This window comes from Ctenopharyngodon idella, chromosome 20 (genome assembly GCF_019924925.1).
Source record: "Ctenopharyngodon idella isolate HZGC_01 chromosome 20, HZGC01, whole genome shotgun sequence".
Lineage (NCBI taxonomy): Eukaryota > Metazoa > Chordata > Actinopteri > Cypriniformes > Xenocyprididae > Ctenopharyngodon > Ctenopharyngodon idella.
This window is the reverse complement of record NC_067239.1, coordinates 28,882,020-28,902,085: the sequence shown is the minus strand read 5'-3', so window position 1 is coordinate 28,902,085 and position 20,066 is coordinate 28,882,020. Positions and strand designations below refer to the sequence as shown.

General features: G+C 36.0%; 3 protein-coding genes across 3 annotated transcripts; all 3 read left to right on the top strand.

The window, feature by feature from the left end:
- Nucleotides 1–120: 120 nt before the first annotated feature.
- fosab (v-fos FBJ murine osteosarcoma viral oncogene homolog Ab) lies at nucleotides 121–2,275 on the top strand. Its single transcript, XM_051875105.1, has 4 exons — nucleotides 121–379; nucleotides 605–811; nucleotides 927–1,034; nucleotides 1,128–2,275. The coding sequence occupies exons 1-4, from the start codon at nucleotides 275–277 to the stop codon at nucleotides 1,764–1,766; spliced, it is 1,059 nt and encodes a 352-aa protein (XP_051731065.1). The 5' UTR covers nucleotides 121–274; the 3' UTR covers nucleotides 1,767–2,275.
- Nucleotides 2,276–6,718: 4,443 nt separating this feature from the next.
- On the top strand, nucleotides 6,719–10,881 carry tmed10 (transmembrane p24 trafficking protein 10). Its single transcript, XM_051875283.1, has 5 exons — nucleotides 6,719–6,980; nucleotides 7,617–7,737; nucleotides 7,908–7,981; nucleotides 8,913–9,039; nucleotides 9,651–10,881. Exons 1-5 carry the CDS (start codon nucleotides 6,795–6,797, stop codon nucleotides 9,770–9,772), a joined length of 630 nt encoding a protein of 209 aa, XP_051731243.1. The 5' UTR covers nucleotides 6,719–6,794; the 3' UTR covers nucleotides 9,773–10,881.
- A 1,042-nt stretch (nucleotides 10,882–11,923) lies between these two features.
- On the top strand, nucleotides 11,924–20,057 carry eif2b2 (eukaryotic translation initiation factor 2B, subunit 2 beta). The gene is made up of 8 exons (XM_051874599.1): nucleotides 11,924–12,221; nucleotides 13,503–13,623; nucleotides 17,253–17,404; nucleotides 17,516–17,679; nucleotides 18,737–18,832; nucleotides 19,019–19,156; nucleotides 19,263–19,329; nucleotides 19,870–20,057. Exons 1-8 carry the CDS (start codon nucleotides 12,050–12,052, stop codon nucleotides 20,025–20,027), a joined length of 1,068 nt encoding a protein of 355 aa, XP_051730559.1. The 5' UTR covers nucleotides 11,924–12,049; the 3' UTR covers nucleotides 20,028–20,057.
- The last annotated feature ends 9 nt before the right edge of the window (nucleotides 20,058–20,066 follow it).

Genomic DNA, 20,066 nt, shown 5'->3' with positions numbered 1-20,066 from the left:
CGATCATGTAATCAGTAAAATGCGTTCCCGGAGACGTGTTTTCCTTACGTTTCTAGGCAATCACTGGAAGCCCATCGCAACGCCTTCTCTGACGTCAGTCACAGACTGACATATAAACCTCGCGAGCGCTGGAGAGCGACAGTCAAACTTTGGATACCGACAGAGAGAAGGACAGCAGACGAACAGGGAACTAACAGACCGAGGCTTTTTAAACCGTTCTAACTTTCTGGATATATTAGCGCTGGATAGCTCTTGCTTCTCGACTTTTGACAGGATGATGTTTACCAGCCTTAGCGCCGACTGTGACGCGTCTTCCCGGTGCAGCACGGCGTCGCCGAGCGGCGAGAGTGTCGCGTATTACCCGCTCAACCAGACTCAGGTAGGGTATATTTGACAATTACCATTATTTAATTCACTATTGTATAATTATTCAATCTTAAATAAGTAGTTTTTGTTGTAGCTCAAGTGTTCAAATTATATTACAAGCCCATTATAAGCAATTAAAATAAAAACTATTAAACATAGGCTAACTAATAAATGAGTTACATATTTTAAAATCAGTCCTATATAACATTTATTAAATGATTTCTTATTTACATTTCAGGAGTTGACAGATCTGAGTGTCTCAAGTGCCTCTTTCGTGCCAACCGTCACGGCGATCTCTTCTTGCCCGGACCTGCAGTGGATGGTTCAGCCCATGATTTCATCTGTGGCGCCATCCAACGGTGGAGCTCGATCTTACAACCCAAACCCTTACCCCAAAATGAGAGTCACTGGAACGAAGTCCAACAAGAGATCCCGATCTGAACAGGTAAATAATGCATTGACTTTGTTTTTAAGGATTGATCAGCCAGTGTGGACCTACATTTTGTCTATAAGTTTGCAGTGTTCAAAAAAGTAAAATATCTGTGTTATTGCTTCCACAGCTTTCTCCAGAGGAGGAAGAAAAGAAAAGAGTCCGCAGAGAACGTAACAAGATGGCTGCTGCAAAATGTCGCAACCGCAGACGAGAACTCACTGACACACTGCAAGCTGTAAGTATTTCACAGATCTTTGTGGACATGCTTCATTTAGCAAAGTATAAATGTTTAGTAGTGTCTGACAATATTTGGTTTTGTCTCTAACAGGAAACCGACCAACTTGAGGATGAGAAATCCGCTCTTCAAAACGACATCGCCAGCCTGCTCAAAGAGAAGGAGAGGTTGGAGTTCATCCTCGCTGCACACAAACCCATCTGCAAGATCCCCACTGACATGGCCGCCAGCTTTCCAGAGCCATCCGTCTCACCTATCACCTCCGATTCGGTCCCTGAGATCCACAGCGTCACTACCTCAGTGGTCTCCACACAAAGCGCACCGGTTACAACCTCTTCCAGCAGCTCACTGTTTTCCAGCACGCCCTCCACCGACAGCTTCAGCTCCACGGTGAGGATCTCAGACCTGGAGCCCTCACTGGAGGAGTCTCTGGAGCTCCTGGCCAAAGCTGAGCTGGAAACGGCTCGCTCTGTCCCAGACATGGACCTGTCTAGCTCTCTGTACACTCAAGACTGGGAGCCGCTCTACACGCCCGCTAACACCGACCTGGAGCCTCTTTGCACGCCTGTCGTCACCTGCACTCCGGCCTGCACCACCTATACGTCTTCCTTTATGTTCACCTACCCAGAAAACGACACCTTCCCCAGCTGTGGGCCCGTGCACCGGAGGGGCAGCAGCAGCAACGACCAGTCGTCCGACTCCTTGAATTCCCCAACCCTCCTCACTCTTTGAATTCACTATTGACTCTTAGAATTTATATTTCTGTCACAACTTGATATAAAAAGGCATTGCAGGGCTATGGAACTGACTCTATCAAGCAATCACGATTGCTTCCTATATTTATCTGAACCATATATGCCTGCCAAATGTAGCAAGATAAGCATGGATTAACTGATTTTGCATTAATGATCTGGTTAATGTTAAGTTAAACTAATAATCTAGTTTTTTTTTTTTTTTTTTTGAGTTTACTGGTGCTAGATTTCAATTGTTGTATTAGTGTGTTCTGAGCAATAGAGAACTAATATGTTTTGACTTCACGGTTGATTTATGAATGTGTGAATTTTATTTACTCAAATGTGTGCTGCCTAACCATTGCATTAAATGGTCTAATGTCCAAGTATGAAGTTTTCTGTGAAAACGTAGTCTCTTTAATTTATGGGATTTTTATTTTTGTACTGAAATGTGAACTTGCGAATTGTTTGCAAAACTAGAAACAATAAATATTAAATGTACAAAAATGATTTGCTTGTGTGGATGTGAGCTCACTGTGTGATACTTTATCACAGACAAGATTTATTGACTAAATGTTTCACAAAACGTACAAACTTTTGGGGTCAGTAAGAGTTTATATATTTTATTTTAAAGAGTTTTTTTTTTTTTTTTTTTCTGATTAGTTGATGAAAAGTGATCGTAAAGACATTTATAATGTTCAAATAAATGCTGTTATTTTGAACTTTCTGTTCATGATAAACATGCATAACGGAGCACAACTGTTTTCAAAATTCATCTTTTCCATCACAAGAATGAATTACATTTTAAAATAAATTGAAATAGAAAACAGTTATTTTAAATTGTAGTAATATTTCACAATATTATTGTTTTTACTTTATTTGTGATCATGTAAACACAAGCACAAGATTTCTTCCAAAAACATAAAAAAAACTTTCCTGACCCCAAACTTTTGAACAGTCTATCAGACTATTACATATCACAATCTTTTCATAGTCATATTTTGGCCTAATATTGAGCTTCACCCTTCAAACCACACCTTAACGGTGAATGGGAATCAAGATCATTTCCTATTAATGTTTAAGCTGTGCTTTTGTGTTCTGCTCTGGTTCAGATGCAAGTAGTACTGATAAACATCAAATCAATTCATCTGAATAAATCCTAAATGTGTCAACATTCATGTTAACCTATAACCAAAGGCCAGATTAGTTTGCATCATTTTATCTACAATATTATACTGCAGCCCAAAGAAATTTCAGCGGAAATGTTGTTCATGTGCGTAAGAGACTGTGATGCAATCACGCCATTACGCTTAGGTCACTTCCTTCCCATTTCATGCTTATCGCGGTTGCACACATAATAAGTGACTGCTGATCCTCAAGAACGTGAGGATGTTCTTCCTTTTCTATGTATGCTTTTTACACGGATTTATCTTTCCATTAAGTTAGTGGCTATTAAAATGATGCTTTTAAATGTACAATATACATACAAAAAGAGGCAATTGCAAAAGACTAAATAAAACATTAGTAAGCCTCAAAACTACCGCTCTGTATCTCCAGCAGCAGACACAGCCAGTCAGTGAGATTATGGCCCTGACGTGAAATCACGTAGTATGTAATAATTCCCTGTCTATTAATACAATTGGCAGACCCCAGAGAGAGGCAGAGACAGAAATAGCAGGTGCGCTGCCTTCACCATCAGCATCAACAGCAGTAAAATTAGAACACGGTGACGCCGACCTGCGTCGATGCTGCAGCCCAGGGGAGGAAACAGACAGCCAACGTATGCTGGAGAAAAAAGCAGAAGAAAAGGGAAAAAAGGCAGAGAGAATCCAGGCTAAAGATAGACCATAATGCACTGCTCTCTCACTGATAAAGACACACAGTTGGATCACCGCCATTTTCTACATCATCTGGTGGATAATTACAGAAGTAAGGCATGAGCAGATTGTTTAGATATAGACACATTTATAAATGTGTACAGCTGCTATAGTGTCTCCACTACTAGGTATTGATAGTAAGAAGATGTCAGACAAGACAACCCTTCACCCAGAGATCATATACAGTAATAAATATGAGCAGCTGTCTGTATATAATTGCATGACATCACACTTGTGAAAGATCTAAGGTCCACAAAGGCTTGGCTTTAAAGGGAGGAACTATTTCGCTGATTTTCAGTATGAAAGTAATTCTCCAAATGAATGCAGATTTGACTGATGTTCGAATCTCCTTCACAGTAAAAAATTATTTTCATGATTTGTTATCACAAAATTTTTCCTTTTCTCAAATAAACTTCAATAATTAATGTGGTTCAGATAACATAATATTTTGAGTTTCTGTTGATTAAACCTTCGCCTTCATTGTATTAACTCAAATTTTTAATTTCAATGAACTCAAAATTTTAAGGCAACCAGGTAACTTTCTTTTTTTAAGTTAAACCAACAATTCTTTTTTACACTGTTGAAGTTACCTGAGCAGGTTGCCAATATTGTGTCAATGGCAAAACCTCTCACAAGGAGACCAAAAATAAAGTGCAACAAAATATGAAAAAATTCAGTATTGCAAATTTCAACTGAATTCATTAATGAAAAAAAAAAAAAAAAAAAAAAAACCCTAAATCTAAACAATTATGGATTTTACATATTAAATCAACAAATAAAAAAAATAGCTGTTTATTATGCACAAGGGTCAAGATATCATAACCAGTGCTGGGTGGTAACAGATTACATGTAATCTGGATTATGTAATCAGATTCCAAAAATTAAGCACTTGTAATTAGATTATATAACTACAGTTACTTCTTTTTACATGATTACATGTTATTATAACAATGGCAGTAAATTATTCAGAATTCATTGATTCTTCCTACTACTTTTTTTTTTAATCTTTATTCAATTTACTTTCTTTAAAAGCCTACTGCTTATCAGTGGTGTGCGGTGGTGTTTTAAAATGAGGAGGCAAAGTCCTCAATTTTTTATTCATACATATCAAATGTAAATTTATGTCCCTGTTACACAATTGTCCTGGTTAAATACACATTACATAAAAACAGTGACCAAATACAATTCTATTTTGTATTTTTACACTATGTAATGTTCTGTTTATTAAAACCAAGTATACATTTCATCATGTTAGTGTTTTTACACATTTTTACATTTATTTTATAACTAACATTAGTTTATTATTAGTTTATTTATAGGATTTGTCGCACGAACCAATCATGTCCAACCATAACCGAACATATCCAATCATAGCGCGGTGGAGGCACTGCCTCCTCTCACATGAATTTCCCCCATTCATTCTCAAATTACCCCCCACCAAACCTACGGCACGCTTAGGGGTTCTGCTTTATTTCTATATGATCAAGGGAGGCACAAGAGACGCGGACTCTGCGCTGTAACTTTACCTGCAGGTGTCGCTGTTGGACACTGTTACAAGTAACGGGTGACTTTTACACTTTTTAATGTCAAATTCTGTAATATGTGTTGGTTTTTTTTTCCTGTAATATCAATTATTTTCTCATCCAGTTTTTTTGAGGAGGCACCCCTGCTGCTTATATCCGTTCAGAAGGTCTTCCAGGTTTGTGGAACTGCACATACAGACCAGCCACTAGTCATGTGACTATCACTGAAAACTGAGCAAAACACAGCAGTTGATCACTGGATTTACAGAAATCATTTCACTTTTAAGAAGTGTTTACTCAACATTGCAACACTGCATATGTAATTAACTCCTGACGAGCACATTAATTATTATTTTGAATTATCACTCAGTGAGTCATTTAACCATGTATTACTGTCTTTGGAAGGCTTTTGTCTTTCAGACACATTAAAATGTGCAAATTCATGTCATTTTTATATTTTCATGCGATGCAGGGATTCCCCAACTTTTTTGTCAGCTGAACCTCTTTGACCTAATATATTTACTTGAAGTAAGCCCTTCGAAGGTAATAAGTTAGGTCAATAATAATAATAATAATAACAATAATAATAATAATAATAAATAAAATTAAGTTCATGGTTCTCTGATGTCGTTTAATGTTCACATGACATGCAGGTAAACAAATAAATTATTTTTTAAAATATTTTTAGTGTTTTATTTTGATTGTTTTTTTATTTTACAAATATTTATTTACATTTTGAAATTTTTCAGATTTAATTAATATCTTTTCATTAAACTCACAAACCCCCTGCAGTTCCATCAGGAACCCCTGTCTTGGAAACCCTGATGTAATATAATATTTAATGCACTTCATAACAAAGAAAGGCACATATTTTCTCTCTTTTTGTAATTTTATATCAGTATTTTACAAGATTATCCTATTCAAATCAATGTGATAAACAAGTTAGGTCAAAAGTAATCTAAACTAAAAGTAATCAAAAAGTAGTCAGATTATATTACCTTCAATGTGTAATGTAATGGATTATATGATTACTACAATTTTTGTCATCAGTAATTGACTGCAATTAGTAAGTAAAACCATATATTTTAAATAAAATCTTTAATCACAGTAGATTTTCAAGTTGGCAGTGTTGTTTTCAAGCTCAGTGCATGTTTTCAATGTTTATTTAAGTTTTTTTACACTAAATATGAGCAACAACACTCACCTCAGAGACAGTGAATCCAGATATCTGACAGCTGCAGTATATCTGCTGCTGAGGCACTAAATACATTCCCAGATTGATCTAAAATACAATAGAATAGATCAAGTGTTAAAAATATACATAAAAGGCCTTCAAATTACCATTATTTTGTCCCCCCAAACTGAATTTGTTTCATTTTGTCACATACGAGGGTATTTTTCCCTGAGTCAAGTGCCAATTTCAGACCTTGCTTCTGAATGCACAACGTCTCAAAAAGAAAAAAGAACAAACATTTTTGTACGTGTGTTCTAGAGACGTCTATAGATCTCCACGAGGAGGCGCTGTAGATACACAGAGAATAGCAGAGGCAGTGCGCATGCGCGGAACGAGAGCGCAGGCGCAGTGACTAGCTCGACCCGGGCCTGCAGTAGTGGAGCGATCAGCTCGTCATGGCGCGGTTCCGTGTGCTTTCGCTCTCGATCTCATTATTGTTTGTGGTTCAGTCGGTCGTGTCGATCTCATTCTACTTACCGGTGCGCAGCAGAAAGTGTCTGCGGGAGGAGATCCATAAAGATGTGCTCGTTACCGGAGAATACGAGATCAGCGAGCAGCTGAACACTAAAACCAACCTGAAGGTGACGTCACATTTAACACATCTACAGGATTAACGATTTAAATATTCACACAAACAATCGTTACAGTTATATTCAACTATTACACTACGTTTGACTGGGGTTTTTAGTTAATTTGTGATGATTGTAGCGGTTCTGTGAGTTTAAACTCAATGCCTTATGTTAGTGCTACATGGCGCTTCCTGGTTGGACGGTGATTTAATGGTTTAATTATCATCGTTTTTAATTATATTAAGCTGGTTAAATATATCAAATGACTTATGTAAATTATATTGTGTCTTTATTTAGCAATATAAAGTGGGTAAAGAATAAATGCGGGTGTTTGTGTGTTTTTCCTTTGATCTCATTCACTCTAGTTATAACACGTCAGTCTTACTTCCATACTCGCCGGCACAGAAAAAGTATTATAGCTTATAATATACATGTCAGTGTAAAAAGATTTAACTAAACATTATTGATCGGTGCTGCATTCAATAATAATTAATTTAATTATGATAATAATAACAACACATTGGTTACGTTTCTGGCCTTTATAATGCCTTTTGACCTCACTTTATAATACATGTATAGATGTTTCAGATATTTGTCTGATTTTTCTGTTTGGCTTTTACTGAATATCAAATGTTGTAACCCTGTTAGATCACAGACTCCTCTGGACACATCCTCTATGTGAAAGAAGATGCAACCAAAGGCAAGTTTGCCTTCACCACAGAGGACTATGACATGTTTGAGGTGTGCTTCGAGAGCAAGTCACCTATGGGTGAGTGTTTCACACGTCTGCAAACTTCTCAAACTGCAGCTTTAGATAAAAATATAGGTCCTCGACTGACATATGTTCAGTTTAAAGTGATACTGTGATGGTAGATAGATTCTGAATTAGCACTGATATGCTGTATGAATTCATGACTGTTAAATTTTTCTTCATTTTAGGAACTGGAAGAGTTCCTGACCAACAGATCAACTTGGACATGAAGCATGGTGTTGAGGCCAAAAATTATGAAGAGGTTTGTTTTCGCATGGCTGATTTTTATTTGCTATTTTATATCATTTGTCATTCAAAATTTTAAACTACACTTTTATCATGGTAAGATTTATTATATACCTTTAATATATACTTTTGCTCACCAAGGCTGCATTTATTTGATCAAAAATATAGTAAAACCATTATATTTTTAAATATTACTACAATTTAAAAGGACTATTTTCCATTTTAATATTTTTTAAAAACGTAATTTATTCCAGTGATCAAAGCTGAATTTTCAGCATCATTACTCCAGTCGTCAGTGTCACATGATCCTTCAGAAATCATTCTAATATGCTGATTTGCTGCTCAAGAAATATTTCTTATTATAAATATCTATGTTTCCATTCAAAGTTGTGAATTTAACTTTAAGCAAAATTGGAATATTGCATAAAATATTTGAGAATAAAGCCCATGTGTTCAAGAGAACAAAATCGTCTCTTCCTGAGAAATTGACACAAAATATCTGTAATAAAAATTAAATGCTGCAATCGGGGGATCCAATGTAGCTCTTTTTTCCTCCATCATAAATGACTTGGTGTTACATCCTGCATTTTTTATGTGTTATCCCAAAATGCGCATAATAATAGGTGGATGGAAGCATAGCTATTGTTAAACAGTTGTGCTACTTAATATTTTTGTGGAAACTGTGAACATTTTTCATTTCAAAACAACAGCATTTATTTGAAATAGAAATGTTTTGTAACATTATAAAAGTCTTTACTGTCACTTGATTAATTTAATGCATCTTTACTGGATAAAAATATTAATTTATTTAAAAAAAAAAAAATCATGCTGACCACAAACTTTTGAACGATGATGTACATTGCAATTGGAGATTATATACACCTACTTCTAATGGCAGATGTGTAGCTGTTGGTTTGAAGTCATTCTGATTGTGCCGCTTTGTTCAGATTGCCAAGGTAGAGAAACTGAAGCCCCTGGAGGTGGAGCTCCGTCGGCTGGAGGATCTTTCCGAGTCTATTGTCAACGACTTCGCCTACATGAAGAAGAGAGAGGAGGAGATGAGAGATACTAATGGTAAGAACCAACCCACTGAAGTTTAGTTCCAGCTCTAAGCAAGATTGGATAAAAGGCCCGGTTTACACCCAGTATTAAGATGCGTTTTAGTTGATCGGATGACGAGTAGACACATTCCCGTTTACACCTGGTGTTTAAATCTGTCTCTTTTGTCCACTTTCAACCACTTCTGTCCTGATTTCTTCGAGGGGAGGGTCTACGGGTGGCTAAATGTGTGGGTTTTTTCAGACAACGATGAACAGTGTGTGTGTTAGAAATCAGGAATGGTGAGAGAACATTGTGCTTTACGTTTTTCGTCTTCAAACCAAACTTTGGTCTTCACCCAAAAAAGTTTAAATCCCATCTGGCTAGCACGCTTCCCATAATGTTTAGGCATTAGGTCAGTAGGCGGTCTACACTATGAAAGCAATCCAGTCAAATGCGTTTTTGACTACCTCTGGTTGAAAATGGACGAGCTCAAAACGTTTTAGTCCCCGTTTACACTGATCAACCAAAACGCATCTTAATACCAGGTGTAAACAGGGCCAAAGTGTCTTCGAAATTAACAAATATAGATGTAAATGCAGTATTTTGTGTATGAATTGTTTCTGACGTCCTGTCATGTTTTGCAGAGTCCACCAACACACGCGTGCTGTACTTCAGCATCTTCTCTATGTGCTGTCTGATCGGTCTGGCCACATGGCAGGTCTTCTACCTGCGTCGTTTCTTCAAGGCCAAGAAGCTCATTGAGTAAAATCTGCCTGTACAATCAGGGACCCAGAACTACTTCCTGACATCAGAACCTCCGGCCCCTGACATTTGCTTTGCCTCGGCGATCCGTTCTGGTCGCCACAGGTGACCTGAAGTTTATCGGGAGTGGACGTGCATCAGGGAATTCTCTGGGAAGCGATTGATGCTTGACGGCCAAATTGTCTTTCAGTGCGTGTACATTTTTGATACAAGCTTGCTCAGTATCATTTGGAAAAAACACCCAGTCTTTCAAAAAAAAATTCTGCTTTATTTTTTTTTTTTTGTATTTATACTAAATGACAGCACAAGCCCCTATAACTGATAAAAGATGCGCTCCTGTGAGAGAAACTTTGTGGTCATCTGTCGGTTATTGAATGTGTGTGTTAATTACTGTAATTATTATTTGGAAGGATAGAATGATTGTTTCAGCCTTTAGTCATGAAGTTCTCATGAACTGATGTGTTTAGCTATCTTTCAAACACAAGTAGAAAGACTTGTTTTTGAAAATGTAAAGCCATTTTGTCAAAATGAAGTCCCACTCACTGCAAGTGAAGAGCGAATGCACATCAGAGCTTCAAGCTAAAATTTACCCTTTTGACTTTGAGAAATTTACTAATTTTTTTTAAAGCAGTTTTATTTTGGGGGGCAGAATCTAATTTTAGTTTGTTTATGGGAAAGCCTGAGTTCATCTGTAATTAAAGTCTTTATTTGTTGATTGTTAGTTGTTAGTTTCTCCACAGACTGAATAAATGCTCAATCCAACAGAACTCCTGCAGTGGGCTTGAGGTTAAAGGTGTGTAAATGCCATCATTGCTGCCCCATCAATTCTGGTGTCTTTAATTGTTTGATTTGTATTTGACGGATCAAACTAGACTTTCAGTTTTGCATTTTCTCTTCTTTTCAAATGCTTTTATGGAATAGTGGTTACACATGACCTGGGTGGAAGGTTTGGATCAGATTTATTATTATTATTATTTGCTACCAGTGGTTTAATTCTTTGCTCCAGTGTTCAATCTTTTTAAACAGCAATGTTTTTCTTCTGATTAATTTTGGTGAAAGTGGATTTCAGAAATATAATTGGCTTGTCATTCAATAAAAATTGTTAGTAAAGTATTTTGAGTGTTTGAGTGTCAGTTACTAATGAATGAAGTTGTGATGTAAACTCGACAGCAACAAAGCAGAATTTAGTCATTATCTTAGAGAATCTGAACGTCTTATACTATAATAAACTAAATTTAAAGGAAATCAGAAAATATCTGACGTTTGTTAGACAGATTCATAATATTCTAACCAATATATTTACACATTTTGAATAAAGACGTGAAAATAGACTCAATAATAAAACAAAAATTTAATAACTATTAAAAGCGAAGTTCAGCATGTATAATAACAATTACAGACATGCTTTATTTAGCCACATAACAGTATTAAAATGACAACATACTGTGCCTTCTGCATATAATATGCAGAATATTCTAATAATAGGCAAGAAGATCATTATGAGATGATTAGGAGCAATAACATTGTATAAAAACTACATGAAATACTTTTTGTTTTAATTGATTGCTTTTGATTCCAAAGAGTGTTAAATGTTACTTTCTTGAGCAGCAAATCATCATTTTAGCATGATTTTTGAAGGATCATGTGACACTCAAGACTGGAGTAATGATGCTGAAAATTCAGCTTTGATCACAGGATTAAATTACATTTTCAAATGTATTAAAACAGAAAACAGTTATTTTAATATTGTACTTGTATTAATATTACTGTTTTTACTGTATTATTGTGTAGTAAATGTAGTCTTGGTGAGCAAAAAAATAAAAATCTTACTTTCTTTTGAACACTGATGTATAATAAAAAATCATAAACCATCATGTTTTATATATCCACGTAACAGTACATATATTAGAATGGTAAATAATATATAAATTATTTTATATATAATTTAACATATTCAATACCATTATAAAAATACTTAAAATACATTTTAGATGTATAAACATTCTTGATTTAAAGAGTGCTGATATATTCGATGATTTCAATTCATTTTTTTTTTTTTTTTGGCAAATAATGAGTAGCTTTATAAAATATATGCTGATAGTGAGTGTTGATATGGATGGACGGTTGGTGGGGCTGTTGCAACACATTCCTGATCGCCGTTAAACAACAGAAGAAGAGCCGGACTCATGACCCGGAGGAGGTTTCTGTCTGGTTCCGTGAGTGTTCAAGCTGTCAGGAGAAACTCGGTCTGAATCGGCGCTTTATTGAGACAGTAGTGAAAATGCCTGGCGCTGATAAAGAGACGGATCTGTCCGAGCGCATCGAGTCGTTTCTGTCCGAGCTGAAGCGCTGCGGCAGCGGGGCAGGATCCCTCCGGGGCTCCGCGGAAACTGCCCGAGAAACGAGCGCTTTACTCCGCAAAATCACCGCACAGGCCCGCTGGAGCAACGCAGGTGAGTGAGAACCCGAGACCGGATCAGAACCCGAGCGCTGTTCCAGATGCTGGTCATATCTTGCACTACACACGGCTACTATTACATCATTCACTGTGCATGAATTGTCACGGACCCCCATTCTAAAATTTAAAAGGCAGCTATATATTTTCATGTATAAAGATCCCATATATAGGGAAAAAAATATTATTTATTATAATTAATAGTTTTATATAAAAAATATTTAGTTACATTGTTTTAACATTAAGTGTTTTTCTACTTACTATAGAAGTCTACTGTTATATGTATTTATTGTTAATTTTAAACAAATTTTTATTATTTATTTAAAGGCACAATATGTAATTTTTCACCGCTTGAGGTCGCCTGTTCAAAACAAAGGCGTAACTTGATGATTTTGCGGAATCATGGGAGATGTTGTCTTCACCTCACAGCCGGTGGAAAAGAATCCGATGGTACTCGGGCAGAAATCATGTTCATGGATGAGATTATTAACGTTACTGTAGTATGATCTCCGCTGTGCGAGCTGAACGAGGCCGCTGGAGCGATTACTAATGAGAGACTAGCGTGACACACGGCTCGACAGCAGAGGAACTTTTATTATGCCACAGTCGCCGCTTCCGCTTCTTCCGGTCAAGTGTATGTGGGGTAACGCAGCGCTGTTTATCATATTAGATACATTTGAGTGTGTTGAAAATGACGTTATAACGTTACTCTCTGCGTTTGCTCGGCGTCTGCTATGAGACACTTGTTGCACACTGCAGTAAGCTAGATCAATATTAGTCATAGTAAAACATGGTACTAGCGGTAAATCAAGACTATTAGAGACTAACTGTGTTGAGCTATATAACAATGATTAGTTTTCTGTCTTTAAACGTATCCAAACAGTTGTTCCCTTGTCTAATAAAACATAATATATTAAAGCGTCTTTGGTGTTTCCATGGTTTCTACAAAATAAAACCGGAAATCGAGGGTACCATAGGTATGATGTCATTGATAGGTGACGCAGATATGGTCCGTGTCCTTTTTAAGTATTTTTTATTTTTTTTTATTTTAATCTGCTTTTTATTGCTTATTTATTTAAAATTTTCATTGTTTATTTATTTTAAATCTCACTTTTGTTTATTTATATGAGTCTAATTTTTATTTATTTTAATCTGATATCTATTGTTTATTTTTACATTTTTAAATTTACTTTACATTATTAAACTTTTCGACGGACACCCTAGCCCTCCCTGAACCCCTGGTTTACAAGATCTTGAAGTCTCTGGTGTCCTTTTTCAGGTGAGCTGATGGAAATCATACGGAAGGAGGGCCGGCGGATGACAGCAGCGCAGCCGTCAGAGACCACCGTCGGGAACATGGTCCGCAGGGTGCTGAAGATTATTCGAGAAGAATATGCGAGGTGAGACACTCCGGCTGTATCTGAAACAGCCCTTATAACTTAATTCCCTCTTCCCTTCCACTAATATATTAAACTTGAAGAAGTGAAGGACAGAAGTTGAAGTGGTATGCATCATCTTTGGTACACATGCAAACATGTTCTTTAAAGGGGGGGTATCACACACAGTTTCTGCCAATCTCATGTTAAACTTAAGTACCTATAGAGTAGTATAGCATCCTTCATATCGCCAAAAAGTCTTTAGTTTTGTCATATTTATAAAAGATACATACGCTGTACCGAGTCTTTCCGAAAACAGCCGAGCGCCTGGAGGCGTGTCGTGTGAGCGGAGATAGAGTGACGAGCTTGTGTAGAGATCGGCTGCAAGCTATCAATGGTCAGCTAAACAAATATATTTAAACACATGCAATATACCATCGCATTATCCTTGGATAACTTTTGAATCCCTATAATGAATATAGCTTATAGTGAATGATGAATAATTAATTTATAAATTCACTGCGTTCGTGTTGTTTACATTATATGCACTTAGGCGCCTACTGCCAACAAAACAGACATTTGAAGCAGTTTTACTCACCACCTGCGGTTCTGACTCATAACCAGGATCATTATCGCTGTGACCGCTCCATCTTTCAGTTTCAAACGATCTGTAAATCCAGCGTAGAACTGGGCCTTGTTTATAAAACCACAAGCGCCGATCCTGAGGGCTCGAGCAGCCACGGAAAAACACGAGATATTCTCCATTCATTTTAACCAATAAAAAAAGTGATTGCAACTATCAGTTTCTATGGTTATTTTAATAACAAATATCGAGAGCGCATCAATGTAATGCTTGAGCACAAATCTCTCAGCTCCACTGGGTTCTTTGGGAAGCAAGGTTATCTTTCCCTCACAACCAAAAACACACTTCCTTGGTGACATTGTTGATCTCGTGGTCTAAAAACAAAGTGACAAATCTTTCTCGAGCAAGTCCTGTGCAGCGCTGCTGATGACTTCCATAAAGCCGAACGAAGTGCGTTGATGGTCATGCCTCTTGCTCTCTCGACGTGTGCGCACGCGCTCTTCTGGGAGAAGTGCCTGTACAAGGAATATAATATAATTTATAATTTTATTTTTATAATTTATAATATAATTTATAATATAATTTTTGGCACAGAAATACTCTGTCATACGTCCAACTCGTGTTTTGAAACTTTGGCTATGTTTAGCATGAGAATCCAACTCTTTAACAGTGTAAATAAGTCAGAATGCATGAAATAGCATTATACCCCCCCTTTAAATATCACTCAGACAAATGAGCAAACATGGCCAGCCAATCAAAATTTTAGCATTTTCTCAACGCGAATGACAGAAGAGCGTTATAATACTAATTTTGTAATTTTGTCCACTAGAGGGACAAAATCTAAAATCTAATCTTTTCCCTTCAATTTGAATGCCTGAACATTTCTTGATTTCCTTTTTGAAGTTAGTCTCTTTTGGATCTATCTAAGCTGTTTCATCAAATCCTATCATAGTATCAGTGGAGATTACAGACTGTTGACTTTGGAGTACAATTATATAATATTTGGAAAGATACATGGCTGTTGTGTTACCTATTTGCCTACATTAGACCCCTGTATAGAGTACCTCAGGGATGACGTGTATTTGTAGGCAAAACCCGGAAGCGAGTTAGCATTTTAGGACTTCCGGTTCCATCGCCCTAAAGTCTATGGGGTTTTTGAATGGGTTTTTGCTAAATCGCTTGAAATAAGGTCTGTAGTTAACAAAGCCTCTTAATATTTTCACGTTTTGATCTATGACATAAAACACACCAGTTATAACCCGCTTGAGATTTTTTTTATTTATTTTTAAACCTTTATTGTGTTTTAAAAACGGCGGTTGCTAACAAATTGCTAAAAGGGACTACTTCCTTTGGCAGGGACTTTAGACTTCATCATGACAAATAGGACATTTGGACAGCATTTCTCATGAAAAAGTGGATAAGTATTCATACACAGCGCAGATCATAATCAGCGAGCATGTTTTTAAATAAAGTTGTTTTTTTAAATAAAGTTTGAGGAAGCTTGGTGGTGGTGGTGGTGAGGTTGATCCACGACCATGGTGTGCTGTAGTCCATTTATAGCCCACTGTTAGCTTTTTATATCTGACGACTTTATATAGGCTTCAAAATGTATAAATGTTGTGTTAACTTATAAAGATTATCTTGATAGACAAAACGTGTAAGTGTCATAACCCTTTGTTAAACACAGAGCTTATTTTTTTGCAATTTTCCAAAAGTCTATGGGAAAAATGCATAGGCTTTCGATCGTGGAAACCCGTGCGCCGCTAACTTCCGGGTTGGCCTACAAAAACACGTCATCCCTGAAGTACTCTATTAGTTGTCGGGACGGATTTCCCGGGAAACGGCATACTTTTACCCGCACATTTTTATGCATATCCATAAATAAAAGAAAGAAGATCAGGGTACTACTATATGCAGTGGAAGTAGCTTGAACCCACAACAACTAAACCTCGATGCGAAAAAAGGAAAGTGACAGTAGGCTACCTGTAATAAACTAGGAAGTAGAAAATCAACTTCATTTGCATAGCATCACATTTACAATGCAATGTTTATGTTAGTAACAATACTAATCTCCAAATGAGTTGGTCTATTTGCCTATAAATAGCCTTGCCAAGTTATGTTATATGTATAGCTATTGACCCTTCGCCGGGAGTTTGATTGACAAGCGATCTAACCAATCATAACGCCGAATCCGCCATTTTGTCCGACAAAGCAATCAGGAGTTAGAAGATTAACCTCAGTGGACTTCAACTTGAAAAATGGTGTGTATTTACGTCTTTCCGCGTTTTAAACAACATTCCTTCTCATGTTCATTCATGTTTATTTGATGCTATAAATTCACTAGTAGGAAGAGATGATTGGTTCACGAGCCGCTTGAGCTGAGGCGCTATAGCAATCTGTCACGACACATTAAAGAGCCACAAAACGGTATTTATTGTTCGAATTTCTTAAAAAAAAAATACACAATTTAAAAGTTGGGACAATGTTTAATATCATAATTAAGTACCCTGCTCTGTATTGTCTGTCGACGTGTTGTCAGTGTCCTCTTTGCTCCGCGATGTATTTTTCATAACAGTAACTAAGCGGGGCGGGTCTTTGCGAAGGGTCAATTGTTGTCTAATGTAAGAGTTGCCAAACTTTTGTCATGTTATTTTAAAACAATTTATTTCAACAAGTCAGAACAACAACGGCATTTATAAGCTACTTACCCTCTAAGACATATTTTTCAGATATCCGCCTTTCGTTATCCTGAGAGTTTTGATGTTGTTAGTGACATTCGCACTGATAAGGCGATCATATGTAACCATCGGCGCGCCTCAAACCATCAAATTCATCCGCGCCGAAGCACAACTCACGTGATTACATAACACAATATTCTTCCGCAAGTAGTTGTAGTGTAATGCTTCAACCGCTAGAGGGCGTAAAGTTACATAGTGTAGCTTTAAGGTTTAAATAACTCCAATTAGCAGCATACACGTTTAGAAACGTGATGGTGAGTAAACAATGACAAACTTTTCATTTTTAGGTGAACAGTTTGATTTCATCAGAAGATAAATGTGTCTCTCCTCAGGTCCAGAGGCAGCAGTGAGGAGGCGGATCAGCAGGAATCTCTACATAAGCTCCTGACGTCTGGAGGATCCAGTGAGGACAACTTCAGACAGCACTTCGCTCATCTCAAAGCCAACGTCATTGAAGCCATCAACGAGCTGCTGACAGAACTGGGTGAGAATCCATAAGATGATCAAGCTTGCTCTTCTATCCAGTAGTGAATGTTCTTGTAATGCTAAATATGTTTGACTGTATAATTAGTTGAATGTTTGCCTGTGATTTTAGAGGGCACCACAGACAACATCTCCATGCAGGCGCTGGAGCACATCCACTCCAACGAGGTCATCATGACCATCGGCCGCTCCAGAACGGTGGAAGCGTTCCTGAAAGACGCAGCGCGGAAACGCAAATTTCATGTTATCGTTGCAGAGTGTGCGCCCTTCTGTCAGGTGAGCACATACTTGCATTCATTGTATTTTACTAAAGCAGCTCTGGAAAACAATACTGGCAGATTTAATAATAACAGAACATACAGCCAAAAATAAACAACACTGTCATTATGCATTAGAATAATATTTAATCATTATTTAATATTATTAATTATTATTAGAATATTATAATAATATTTATATAATATAATGTTAAATAATATAATATTATTTAATACTTTATAAAATAATATAAATTATAATTGTTATTTTTTTCAATAATTATAATGTAGTAATAATTATTAAACATTTTAATATTAAGTTCTTGTCATAATGATAATAAATTAATAATACTAATATTAGAACATTTAATAATCGTTATTAAATTATTATTTTTGAATATATTTAATAATTTATAATATGATTAATTATTGAAGAAATTAATAAATATAATGTAATTAATTTTTTTTATTTATTATTATTATGAAGTTCTTGTCATTGATGAATACATAATACATTAATTATAATAATATATTTAAATGTTTAATAATCATTTAATATTATAAATATTTTATAATATAATTATTAAATAACATTATTTAATAATTTATATTATAAAATAATATAAATGATTATAATTACTGAAAAATAATTATAATGTAATAAATAAAAATTAAACATTTTAATTTATTAAGTTCTTGTCATTAATACATGATAATAAATTAACAATAATAAAGTATATTTAAACGTGTGTGTGTATATACTATAAATATTAAACATTTTAATGTATGATTATTATTAATAATTTATTATCATTATTAATAAATGCATAATATTCAATTTTACTATTTAATTTCTTAAATAATAACATTTAAAAAATATATTAAATGGTAATATCTAATAATATTTTTAATGACATATTTATTCTATTAGTATTATTTATAAAAAAATAAGTTTTATGTGAGCATTTTAACAGGTTATGAGGTTAACTTCACATTTGTTTTAGTGTTTTAAGCAAGTGTATTTGGTGCTTGGAAAATAACTTGACTAAACTCATGAACTCCTTTTTGTCCATCAGGGGCATGAAATGGCCACAAGTCTTTCCAAAGAGGACATTGAGACAACGGTCATCCCAGACGCTGCCATTTTCGCTGTAATGTCAAGAGTCAATAAGGTGAAATAAAGGATTGATGCATCAATAGAATAGTCAAGATATAATAATTATTCAGAATCACACAACTATAAATGTTATCACATACCTAAAACATTATTATTTTGTTATATGTTAGTCATACACAGGCTTTAGTTTCTTTTAAATAATTAAATCACTTGTTTCCGCGTGTGTGTGTGTGTTGTTCAGGTCATCATCGGCACACAGACGGTTCTGGCTAACGGGGGTCTGCGGGCGCTTAATGGCACACATACACTGGCTCTGGCTGCAAAGCATCACTCGACTCCTCTCATTGTGTGCGCTCCCATGTTCAAGCTCTCGCCGCAGGTATCTGACACACCGTACACGTACAATCACACACTTGCACAGTGCAGTCAGCAGATAAGATCCTGCAAATGCTGTTTTGAGGATTAACTTGTCTTTGTTTTTGTAGTTTCCGAACGAGGAGGACACGTTTCACAAATTTGTTTCACCACATGAAGTTCTTCCCTTCACTGAAGGTAATGTCACACAGCAACATTTTACTCCTTTTTATGAAACGATTTACAATTTTAAAGTTATCAAAAGCCAAAAATAAATTGCACACCTGGTATTTTTCATTTGTATTACTTAAAGAGGCCATTTGATGCTTTTTAATGTTGTCCCTTTCCTTAGTGGGCCTGTTTACACCTGGTCACCTCATGCATTTTCTCTGATTTGATAGCAATGCGATCATGAAAAGACCAAGTGTAAATGCCCTCCGAAATGCATTTGAGACTAATTTAAATCCGATCACTCAAACTACTTCAAGGAGGTGGTTTGAGATATATTCCAGACAAAACTTCAGAAAATGTGGTGTTTGAGCGCTTCGAAACAGTGAATCATTTTGCAAAGCAATTTGTTCAATTGATTCAAAGTTTCAGTTTGTTTCTTCCGTCACTACATTAAAGCACAACCTATTGTAGTATACCCAATAAACAAAATAATGACCTTTTAAAATAGCATCACATGGCCTTTTTAATAATGCTGAATAACATATCTGACATGAAATTTGTTTCCAGGTGAGATCTTATCTAAGGTCAACGCTCACTGTCCGGTATTTGATTACGTCCCTCCTGAACTCATCACGCTGTTCATCTCAAATATCGGTGGAAACGCTCCGTCGTACATTTACCGTTTGATGAGTGAACTTTACCACCCTGAAGATCATGAACTTTAGTCTGGAAAATAAAGAATCTCTGACTCGCAATGTTTGTGT

Coding starts and splice junctions, on each gene's coding strand:
- fosab (XM_051875105.1), top strand. CDS start 275: ATGATGTTTACCAGCCTTAGCGCCGACTGTGACGCGTCTTCCCGGTGC. Junction 380..604: donor ACCCGCTCAACCAGACTCAG/GTAGGGTATATT, acceptor TTTACATTTCAG/GAGTTGACAGATCTGAGTGT. Junction 1,035..1,127: donor TCACTGACACACTGCAAGCT/GTAAGTATTTCA, acceptor TGTCTCTAACAG/GAAACCGACCAACTTGAGGA.
- tmed10 (XM_051875283.1), top strand. CDS start 6,795: ATGGCGCGGTTCCGTGTGCTTTCGCTCTCGATCTCATTATTGTTTGTG. Junction 6,981..7,616: donor ACACTAAAACCAACCTGAAG/GTGACGTCACAT, acceptor TAACCCTGTTAG/ATCACAGACTCCTCTGGACA. Junction 9,040..9,650: donor GGAGATGAGAGATACTAATG/GTAAGAACCAAC, acceptor CATGTTTTGCAG/AGTCCACCAACACACGCGTG.
- eif2b2 (XM_051874599.1), top strand. CDS start 12,050: ATGCCTGGCGCTGATAAAGAGACGGATCTGTCCGAGCGCATCGAGTCG. Junction 12,222..13,502: donor GGCCCGCTGGAGCAACGCAG/GTGAGTGAGAAC, acceptor GTCCTTTTTCAG/GTGAGCTGATGGAAATCATA. Junction 13,624..17,252: donor ATTCGAGAAGAATATGCGAG/GTGAGACACTCC, acceptor GTCTCTCCTCAG/GTCCAGAGGCAGCAGTGAGG.